The sequence below is a fragment of the Elephas maximus genome, chromosome 17 (assembly GCF_024166365.1).
Source record: "Elephas maximus indicus isolate mEleMax1 chromosome 17, mEleMax1 primary haplotype, whole genome shotgun sequence".
In the NCBI taxonomy this organism is placed as follows: domain Eukaryota; kingdom Metazoa; phylum Chordata; class Mammalia; order Proboscidea; family Elephantidae; genus Elephas; species Elephas maximus.
This window is the reverse complement of record NC_064835.1, coordinates 63,451,907-63,463,917: the sequence shown is the minus strand read 5'-3', so window position 1 is coordinate 63,463,917 and position 12,011 is coordinate 63,451,907. Positions and strand designations below refer to the sequence as shown.

Sequence of the window (12,011 nt, the reverse complement as noted above, 5' to 3'; positions counted from 1 at the left end):
GACATCTCCTGATCATGGATTGAAAGACTTTTATTGTTAAGATGTTAGTATTGCCCGAGGCAATCTAAGATTCAATGCAATCCTTCTCAAAATTCCAAAAATATTTTTTGTAGAAAAGGAAAAGTGAATTCTCAAATTCATATGGAATTACAAAGGGCCACAAATGGCCAAAAGAATCTTGAAAAAGGGCAAAGATGGAGGACTCACCCTTCCCGATTTCAAAACTTATTACAGAGCCACAGTGTTCAAAACAGTGTGGGACTAGTACAAGATAGACACATAGACAAATGGAAACAGATTTGAGAGTCCAGAAATAAACCTATATATCTATGGCCATTTGATTTTCAACAAGGCTGACGAGTCTACTCAACAGGGTAAGAATAATGTCTCCAACAAATGATGCTGGGACAAATGAGCTTCCACATGAAAAAGAATGAAATTGGACTCCTACTTCTCACCATATACAAAAATTAATTCAAATAGATCAATGACCTAAATATAAGAGCTGAAATCACAAAACTCTTAGAAGAAAACACAGAAGTAAATCTTTATGACCTTGGATTTGGCAATGGATTCTTAGATACAACACCAAAAGCACGAGCAAAGGAACAAAAAAAAAAAGATAAGGTGGACTTAATCAAAATTAAAAAGTTTTGTGCGTCAAAGGGCATTATCAAGAAAGTAAAAAGACAACCCACAGTATGAGAGAAAATATTTCAAAATCACACGTTTGGTAAGGATATGATATTCAGAATATATAAAGAACTGTTTATCCATCATATTGTTCATTGTTGTATCCCCATTGCCAATTCAATCTGTGCTCAAGAAATACTGAACAAATGAACAAATAATTGATTCAGTCAGCATACCCTACCTGAGATGAATTATCGAAAAACTCATAATAAAATATGTCAATTAAAAAAAAAAAAAATCCAGTGCTGTCGAGTCGATTCTGACTCATAGCGACCCTACAGGACAGAGTAGAACTGCCCCATAGAGTTTCCAAGGAGCGCCTGGTGGATTCGAACTGCCGAACCTTTGGTCAGCAGCCATAGCACTTAACCACTACGCCACCAGGGTTTCCAAAATATGTCAATAGACCACGGGAATTCATAATTAGGCAACTTATTGGTATGACAGAAACATTTTTTTCCCCCAAAACGAAGAGTAGAACTGTGAACCTCAAATTAGTGTTTACAGCATTATAGAAGGCAATATGGAATAATGAATATGAACATGGGCTTAGAAGTCAGACTGCCTAGGTTTAAATCCAACCTCCACCATTTACTGTGTGACTTTAGACTGGCTACCTAATCTCTCTGAGGCTCAACTACTCCCTTGACTATAAGGTAAGTATAATAATAAACCAAAACCATTGCCATTAAGTCGATTCTGACTCACAGTGACCCTACAGGACAGAGAAGAACTGTCCCACAGGGTGTTTCAGGAGTGGCTGGTGGATTTGAACTGCCGAAACTTTTGGTTAGCAGCCATAGCTCTTAACCACTGAGCCACCAGGGCTTCAAATATAATAATAGTATCTACCTTATACAGCTGCAGAAAGGATGAAATAAGATAATATACCAAGTACATAGAACAATGTCTAACACATAGAGTGCCATCAACAGTTTCTGTTTTCTAACTGCAAAGAACATCCACAAAATGGGATTCACTGTTTGAAAACATGGCAGTTTGAAGGGGCTACTTCCATATATCTTTGAAGGCAACAGCTAAATGGATGATTCCAAACAACACATATTGACAGCAGTAAAATACTGAATAAACAAACAAACAAAAAAAACCCAAACCCACTGCCATCAAGTCGATTCCAACTCATCACGACCCTGTAGGACAGAGCAGAACTGCCCCAGAGGGTTTCCGAGGGGCAGCTGGTGGATTCGAACTGCTGATCTTTTGGTTAGCAGCCATAGCTCTTAACCACTGCACCACCTGGGCTCCTAAAATACCTAATAGTATATAGATAATCAGCTTTAAGCAAGTACTTCTCTTGAGTTGCTTACATACCGAGTGAGTACGGAGTGCTGCGATAGTTTTTGAAAGTGCCATTTCCCATAGTTCATCAATGTAGGCTCTATTTACTAAGCCTTGGGTTGTATGTAAAATGTGATCTTCAACCACAAAAAATCTAAGATTGAGGAAAAAAGAAAGCATATTTGTCAGAAACTACAGAATTTGACTACTATCTCCAGGGTCTGATAAACACTAAGAGCTACCAACAAATTCAAAGTTTAAAAAATTCACTTTTTTTCTTAAGAAAGCTGTTCACTATCATAAACAAAATCAGAACTCTTGCACTTAGAATTATGTCCCTGCTCATATCTTCTTAAATTGAAGTTACATTTCTATTAGATGTTATCCATATTATCCAGCAATTTAAAATGAAGAAAATGTTTATAGGTAAAGATAGCTGATGTCGATATATTAAAAATAACTGACCAGCAATACATTCAACAAATTAATAGATTTTAAAGAGACAATGAAAGGTAAAGTATGCATTTTTAATAACGCAATGCCCAAAATATCAAAATAATTTCCTACATAAGGACTTTTATCCACGTGTTGAGAAGTATTTTACAGGGGTTAAAAAAAAATGCAAGCTTATTTTTAAATATTCTGCTGTGGTTATCTCAGCTATTTTATATGTGTTCATGCTAATTAACTCTTTAAATAAAGAATTTTATGATATATTTTAATCAAAATTATCAATTACATTGACAATCTAAATCTGAAAGAAAAGAAAGGAACTTGAAGGAATAAACCAACTTAATTTCCTTTCTTTTTACTGCAAAGTAATTATTTTATCACTAGAACAAGCTGCTTATATTTTAAAGGTTTATTTGAGAACTGCAGCCCCATTCTAGAATATACTGTAGATCAGGGTGGCAAGTTACAGCCCATGGAGCAAATCTGGCCTGGTTTTTGTAAATCTGTCTATTTTTATAAATAATGTTTTATTACAATATATCCATGATCATTCATTTAGGTATTATCTATGGCTGCTTTGGCGCTACAACAACATAGATAGTTGTAACAGAGGTTGTGTGGCCTGCAAAGCCTAAGACGTTTACTATCTGACCCTTTATAAAGAAAATTTTTGCTAAGTTTGCAGATTATTTGGTTCCCTCTTATCCAGAAAGGAGGTGAAAAAAAAAAAAATTAATCATTGTAAGATTACAATCAATGTTTTTCTCCCTTTATTCACTAAATATACTAGCCAATACTATATTGCTAAAGCCAACAGAATGTTCCTTTTAAATCCTCAGAAAATAAAAAATAAATCTTGTCTTTTTGAGGATTTAAAAAAAGAAAAGGAATTTTCCAAGAAAAATTTTATTTATTTTTCCAAGTTCCACAAATATACCTAATGAAAGAATATATATACCTACCCTACAATTTGATTAAAATACTTCCTGTAGCCATCTAAAGTTTCATGCTGCAACAAAGCAAAGAAGAAAAGTTATTGTTTCTGTTTTGATACATTAAGAAAAAGTTGAAATCAGTTACTTAACTCGTAAGGCTCTGTTCCCTAGACTATAAGGTTCATATAAGAAATAATAACTACTTTACAGGGTTATAATGAGGCTGAAATGAGACAATATATATTCAGTACTTAGAGCAATGTCTGACACAGAGCAATAAATAGATGTTAGTTGCTATTTTCTAGCAAGTCACATCTACCAAAAGCGGTCTCAGTTTAACAGTAAAACAAACAAACAAACAAAAAGGGCATATGCAAAATAATAAAAAGATGTCAGCACATCCTCAGGCAAAAGGGCTTGAGAAAAGTGGAAGCGGTAATCCTACCATGTTAGATGGAGGCTGGAGCACCAAACGCGCTTGTTTTCGCCTCTGTTTTCTGTAGTAGTTCTCAAATGTTTCCCGGGCACCCTGTAAAACAAACAAAAGAAAATGGATTGACATAATTGGACCGATTACTCGATTATTTCAAAAGAAAAGAAAAGCTCCCAAATCTGGAAATGTGGCAGCTCCACAATTCTCAAAATCTGATATTTTAAGAGAAAAAATAACAGTAATAACTACTACCACATACAGAACCTTACGTACAAACCCAGTAGGGGTGGATACATAAGATCTTTACAAGGAAACTATCAGAACTCAGTCAGCAGCACAATAAAGCTAGTTTCTGAACTAACAATTATAAATTTACCAAAATGAAGGCAAATCAACCTTCTCATAGGTTACGATAACAGTTGAGAAAATGTTATACGTAAGGTCACAATAAGTAGATGGTCAAACGACAACATTATTATACTGACCCAAATGCTTCATGGTCATTACTTAATCCACAGAATCTCACAGAAAAACACGTCACTTATTATACAGTTAAGTGCTTACCACCAAGAAATGTCCCTGTCCTCATTAAATTTATAGATTAAAGTGGAAGACTGGCAACTAAAGAAGCAACTGTATTAAAATGAACTACAGAATCCTATGGATTAGAGTGTCATGTGTGTCTGTGTATGCATAAGTGTGTATAATGGGTGGGGAGAGTGTCAGAGAAAGATTCCCCACAAAAAATGTCATTTATACTCATAAATGAAGAATGAGTCAGAAGGGTAGTTAGGTAAAGAGAAATGGAAAGAATGTTCCTAGTAAAGACAAAGAGGTTAAAGGAAAAAAAAGTTGGAACAAGTTTTCCATGGCTGGAACTTCAGGACTTAAGGGAGAGGAAGATAAGAGATGAGGCTGGAGGACTTTGTTAATTATATTATTTGCATTTCAACTCTAGTGACAATGAGAAGCCAACACGAAGAATTTTAGACATTTGGTAGTTGTAATGTACAGAGCCTAATGAAGAAAAGAAAAATTAGATGCAAAAGCTAAGTCATAAACGTCACTAGCCATTAAAAACCCAAAACTCCACTGCCAACAACTTGATTCCAACTCAGCAACCCTGTAAGATGCAGTAAAACTGCCCCACAGGGTTTCCAAGTCTGTAATCTTTATCGCTATTAGTCAGAATCGACTCGACGGCACTGGGTTTGGTTTGGTTTTTTTTTTTTGTAATCTTTATGGAAGCAGACTGCCACATCTTTCTCCTTTGGAGTAACTGGTGGGTTCGAACTGCTGACCTTGTGGTTAATAGCTGAGCACTTAACCATCTCACCAGCAGGGTTCCTCGCTGTTGTTGTTCAGTGCCTTCGAGTTGGTTCCAACTCATAGTGAACGTATGCACAACTAAGGCGAAACACTGTCTGGTCCTGCACCATCCTTACAATCGTTGTTATGCTTAAGCCCACTGTTGCAGCCATTGTGTCAATCTACCTCGTTGAGGGTCTTCCTCGTTTCCACAGACCCTTTACCAAGCATGATGTCCTTCTCCAGGGACTGATCCCTCCTGACAACATGTCCAAAGTAGATAAGACGCACTAAGGAGCATTCCGGTCGTACTTCTTCCAAGACAGATTTGTTCATTCTTTTGGCAGTCCATGGTATATTCAATATTCTTTGCCTACCCCACAATTCAAAGGCATTAATTCTTATTCAGTCTTCATTATTCATTGCCCGGCATTGCACATACTATAATACTTCACCTTGTCTTTCTGAGACACCCTTTGAAATCTTCTGTTCAACTGTTTTTACTTCATTATTTCTTCCTTTCGCTTTAGCTATTCAACATTCAACAGCAAGTTTCAGAGTTTCTTCTGCCATCCATTTTGGTCTTTTCTTTCTTCCCTGTCTTTTCAATGATCTCTTGATTTCTTCATGTACAATGTCCTTCCACAACTCATCTGGTCTTCAGTCATCAGTGTTCAACACGTCAAATCCATTCCTGAAATGGTCACTAAATTCAGGTGGGATATACTCAAAGTCATACTGGCTCTCATGGATTGTTCTAATTTTCTTCAGCTTCAACTTGAACTTGCACAGGAGCAATGGCTGGTCTGTTGCACAGTTGGCCCCTGGCCTTGTTCTGACTAATGATATTGAGCTTTTCCATCGTCTCTTTCCACTGATGTAGTCAATCCGATTCCTGTGTATTCCATCCAGCGAGGTCCACGTGTATAGTTGCCGTTTATGTTTTCAGAAAAAGGTATTTGCAATGAAGAAGTCGTTGGTCTTACAAAATTCTACCATGCAATCCAGCATCGTTTCTATCACCAAGGCCATATTTTCCAACTACCAATCCTTCTTTGTTTCCAACTTTTGCATTCCAATCACCAGTAATTATTAATACCTCATTACTGCATGTTCACTCCATTTCAGATTGCAAAAGTTGGTAAAAATCTTCAATTTCTTTATCTTTGGCCTTAGTCATTGGTATATAAATTTGAATAATAGTTGTATTAACTGGTTTTCTTTGCAGGCATATGGATATTATCTTTCAGTGACAGTGCTGTACTTCAGGATCGATCTTGAAATGTTCTTTTTGACAGTGAACACAACGCCATTCCTCTTCAAGTTGTCATTTCCGGCATAGTAAGACCATTTGATCGTCTGATTCAAAATGGCCAATACCAGTCCACATCAGCTCACTAAAGCCTAGTATATCAATGTTTATGCACTCCATTTCATTTCTGATAATTTCTAATTTATCTAGATTCCTACTTCGTACCTTCCACATTCCAATTATTAATGAATGTTTGCAGCTGTTGCTTCTCATTTTGAGTAGTGTCACAACAGCAAATGAAGGTCACAAAAGCTTGTTTCCATCCCCATCATTTAGGTCGACTCTACTTTGAGGAGGTAGCTTTTCCCCAGTCGTCTTTTGAGTGGCTTCCAACCTGAGAGGCTCATCTTTCAGTATTATATCAGTCAATGTTGTACTGCTATTCAAAAGGTTTTAGTGGCTAACTCCTTTCAGAAGTAGACCACCAGGTCCTTTCCCCTAGACTGTCTTAGTCTGGAAGCTTAGCTGAAACCTGCCTGCCATGGGTGACCCTGTTGGTATTTGAATACCGTGGCATAGCTTCCAGCATCACAGCAACATGCAAGTCCCCACAGAACAACAAACTGATAGACATGCGCAGACAAAACACAGAAAAAAAGCATCTTTTGATGGTCATGAAGGTGGGGAGGGAGGGGGACAGGAAATCACTAACTAGATAGCAGACAAATGTCAACTCTGGTGAAGGGAAGACAACACACAACATAAGTGAAATCAGCACAATTGGACCAAAGCAAAAGCATAGAAGTTTCCTAGACACATCCAAACATTTTGAGGGATGGAGCAGCTGGGGCTGGGGACCATAGTCTGGGGGGACATATAGGTCAACTGGCATAAGACAGTTCGTAAAGAAAATGCTCTACGTCCCACTTCGGTGAGTAATATAGGTTGTTCCTATCTCTGCCCCTACTATAATACTATTATTTTTTAGTATTCTCCAGTGCTGTGCTACCACCAGTGGTACTCCACCACACACTCTGGAGGCCTTAAAAAGGAGAATCCATGCAGTACAGGATGGGCAACCAATGTAGTCATCATTTCAGGATTGTATTTTCAAGACAGAAGGCAGAGAGTAGAAAACGGATAGTCAACTTTCAAGGACTGCTCTCTTTATGCCAGCAAAACCCACATCAGTCACCAACTGGATTTCTCAATCTATTCTATCAGTTCTAGAGTTAGAGGATATTCTACTCAAATTCAGACAAAATATCATTATCTGCCTCAGTTGTCAATGATGGTGTATGTTTTCAGCTTTTTATGCATCTAAAATATTGTAGTAAAATTTAAGAAAGGCTCAGAAGCCAAAGAAAGCTTTAACATTTTCTACACTAAATATGTATATTTCCACTTAAATTTAACCTAATTATTACATACTAGACATTATTGTAAAGAATTCCCCACAACAAATTTATCATTCACTTGTAGAACAACTATATCAAAAGAGCTAAATAATCACAAGAAGTATTCTATTTTTGTTTAATGTTAAAACAAGAGAAAGAAATATTTTCCAGGTTCTTTTAACCTCTCCTTCAATTTCTAATTCACAGCAACACTAAAAGTCACTTGGTGCTTTATCTACTATATGCATATTTAGTTTAAATATTTAGTGTCATTAGCAAACTCTATGATAAACTTAGAGAAAAGCACTAATGGTCACATGTTCCAAAAGCAATTGCCAATTCCCTAAATCTAATCATTAATCCCAGCACTGTCGACCAGGAAGTAACCCACTTTCCCTCAGTCTATGCTAAAAATATTTCTTTAATTTTTTTAGCTTTTTGCTTTCAGCTGTATTTTCATTATTATTCTTTTAAAATTATTATCAATTACAAAAGTAAAATATGTGACTTGCAGAAAAATCAGACACTACAGATTAGGCAAAGAGAGAAAATAAAGCCATTCGTAATCCCATCACTCAGCAATAACTACTGTTTACTTGTTGGTTTACCCACTTACAGGCTTTTTCCCACGCTAAACAGATAATTCACATGCACACATATACACAAGAAGAAACAGAGCCATTATTGTACCACCTTTTTCATTGAATTTTGCATGCAAAAATCTTATTCTCCATCTCCAACATCAACAGCAATTTAGTATGATTCCTTTTTACTCTACAGTGCTGTTCCAACTCCCCTTCTTCAAACACATGCTATAAACTTCAAACACACCATACAAATGCTGGGACCAACATGGTCTTTGAAGAAATGGTTAAAAATGAAAACAAAAACACGAGTGACAACCTTGAATTCTTCTTCATGTATTTAGACACTTCATGGGAAACACATATTTAATGAGGCTTTTTTTCCCCCTTCTCTGTAAAAATGGTAAAATTTACTGCTAACAGAACTCAAAGGCAAATTTTAGCTGCTATAGGTTACAATATGTCCCAGCGATCAAATAAGTCTGGATCCCAGTCTTGGGGAAAAAAGAAAAGGCCAGGTGAAAGATCTTACCATGAATTTTGTTTTCTTCACAGAAGATAACAATGTTCCTCACGTACACAAGAACTATGAACATTTCATAAATTCCTGAGCCCCATGTCTGTAAACATTAGCGGCATCTACGTGCCTAGTTTTGCAGAGGAAAAAAAAATTTACACTGGGACAATACTTTGTCATATGGACACCATGTCTACACAGCAAAGAGGGACAGACCTTCTATCTGCTTCATTAAATATTTACCGTGTCATTATTTGACTAAACAACTCTTTATCTAGTGGGTCTTTGCTGGCAGAGTTTAATACAGGGTCCACTGGAGAGAGGGCTGAGTCCTTCCCATCCATCACCATAACAGAAAATGAACCCTTGGTTTGAGAAGTAGCTAAGGACAACTACACAAAGAACAGAGGAGGGGAATGGAAGGAGGGAAGCACACACCATTGTTCTTCCGGCTTTGCCTACAGGAAGCAATATTTCCACTTGGTCTTGGACGCAGCCTGTAATTTCACCACTCTAGCTGCAGCTGGAACTCTCTTTTAACTGTCCCGGCATCCAAGTGAAAAAATAAAAGTGAAGACAGGTTTATTCAGAGTTCAAAAAAAAAAAAACTGAAAGAGCCATTTTAATTTGCCTCCATGTGAAAAACGGAGCACTTTTCATAGGGCCTCATAATGATGTTCAGCGGGATATTACACTTCACCATATGGCTAATTTGCACAGCAGGTCCAAAGCAGGATTTTCTTTCATTAGAACTGCCCTAAAGATCAGACTACAGACACATGTGTAAAGAACAAACCCAAGATGCCCCCTACTGCTTAAATGTGGAAACACTGCAGTCCCAGATGTAAAAGCCTACTCATAGAGTTCTCATGGCAAGGTCATTCAAGAGTTACAAAGGTAAGCTCCATTTACCAATATAAGGGCTTTGAAAAATGTCTAAAATTCAAGAGCCACAACATTGTCAAGCACAACACTGTCAAGGAAAAAACTACGTATAGGGAAAGGATACCTGCTATGGGAGATAATTTGTTATATAAAAATTGTAACTTGCCAAGTGCCCCACTTCCTAGTATCACTCAATTAGCCTACAAAATAAATCTACATAAACTTCCGACCCTTTTTGAAGAGAGCAGAAGCAGTCTGACGTTCTAACAGTGTCCTGTTTATGTTTAAGATGGCCCTTATAACCGATGCTTGTCTTGGCATTTCCTCCCTCTACCATATCCCAAGCCTGAACTATAGAAGATCATTCCCTCCAGGGACTGACAGTCTGTGGGATTAAAAAAAGAAAAAGAAAGAAATCCAATGTCTAATGATTATGGAGTAGTCGAGTGTGTGCTTTTGAAGAAAGTAAACAGTATGATTAACAATCTTGGCCTTTGTAATTAGCTTCCCCCTTCCAAGACGAGTGTTAATTTATTAAATATTTTAACAAAGAGTCTTTTATTATCAGATTCAGTTTGGCTGGCTTCTTTTATAGCATTACCAATTACAACCAATAAAGCTTTAATTGATGACTACTTTTTACAGCCTTTGACCCAAGATGATAAACAGTTGTACCTTAGAAGCAAAAGGGTAAACCTCAAAGGGAATGGTGTCTTAATCATGCTTAGCAAACCAAACTGCTTACAATTACAATCTACCTACCTGGCTAGAACAAAAACCCAGACTTCCCCTAGGATTAAAGTAATTGAGCAGGGAAAGACTTGAATTTCAGTTTTAAGATAAGTGTCCCTTTTGTTAGGGAAACCTACATGTAACTGTGCATCCTGAATGTGTGAATTGCTCAGTGAACAGGATTCAGTCAATTTGTTGACCATTATCTAGAAAATTCTAATATGTGACATAGCTTTTAATTTAAAGTAGTTGAAAGTCATTTTACTATTTTTGAAAAGTACTATGATTGAAATTCTCTCTCTCCAATTTCATCTTTTTATTCAGTTGCCCCTACAATACCAGGAATTAGTAAGGATATGTGAGCAAAGAAGTAAAACGAACTACTTGTCCAACAATAAAAAAAACCAAAGACCAAACCCATGGCCATCGAGTCGATTTCAACTCATAGCGACCCTAGAGGACAGAGTAGAACTGCCCCATAAAGTTTCCAGGGAAGCCTGGTGGATTCAAACTGCCAACCTTTTGGTCGGCAGCCATAGCGCTTAACAATTACGCCACCAGGGTTTCCTGTCCAACAATGGGACACCAAAAATTCTTAAGAGAATTGAGCACCTACACATCATAAGCCAGCAGAGTCACTTCTTTAATTCAAGTGAACACAATGGGGCTTTTCTGCATTTTCTCCAAAGAACTATTTCCAAAAAAAAAAAAATATTTCCAAAGTTGGTAGTTTTTCAGAGTTACTATTCAAACGCCTAATTTCACACTTCCCAATTTAAGAAAAGCCTCTTCTATTCTAACTTACATCTATCAATAGTCTAAACTGCTAACATAATTCACAATTTGGAAGTTTACAATTTCCCAGATATATGTCTTAATCTGTCTTTAATGTCGTCAAAATTATTAACAATTACTGTTGTTGTTAGCTGCCATCAAGTCAATTCCAACTCATGGTGACCACATCTGTGTGAACAGAACTGCTCCATAGAGTTTTAAATGCTGGGACCTTTCTGAAGCAGACTGCCAGGCATATCTTCCGAGGTGCCTCTGGGTAGGTTCAAACTGCTAACCTTTCGACTAGCAGTTGAGCTCATAACCATTTGCGCTACCCAGAGACTCCTAACAACTACTAACGAGCTAATAGGAAAATGTGGCATTTAAAAATGTAAATAATACCACCACGTTGCAACTGTTACAATCAATTCACGGAGATAGAGGAAATGAGAAATTGTTAATAGTCCTCATAATGGAAAGTACTGGGTTAAACAGAAGGTACACTTTATACAAAAAGAATTAGGGGCATAACCTCTAAGCAAGCTCCCATGTGTTTAAAGAAAGTCACTGTGGGAAAGAGCACAAAATCAGAGGCTCAGTTGAATTACTGAAAGACGAATACAGGTTATTTTTATGATATATATTGATACATAATGGCAATTTTACTAATGATACATGGCTGATCTCAGCATTTCAAACCCAAATTTGCCACAAACAAACAAAAAACACCATAACCCTTTGTATAGTTA

At 36.9% G+C, this 12,011-nt stretch overlaps 1 protein-coding gene across 6 annotated transcripts in view; it reads right to left on the bottom strand.

Moving 5' to 3' along the window:
- The window catches only part of EXOC6B (exocyst complex component 6B), a 713,117-nt gene that overhangs the window by 332,769 nt on the left and 368,337 nt on the right, over positions 1–12,011 (bottom strand). For all 6 annotated transcript variants that reach the window (XM_049856497.1, XM_049856495.1, XM_049856493.1 and 3 more), the window contains exons 9-11: positions 3,826–3,909; positions 3,408–3,454; positions 2,026–2,146 (exon numbers count right to left, since the gene is read on the bottom strand). In XM_049856497.1, the coding sequence (XP_049712454.1) occupies positions 2,026–2,146; positions 3,408–3,454; positions 3,826–3,909 (252 nt within the window). The remainder of the gene's footprint in view (positions 1–2,025; positions 2,147–3,407; positions 3,455–3,825; positions 3,910–12,011) is intronic.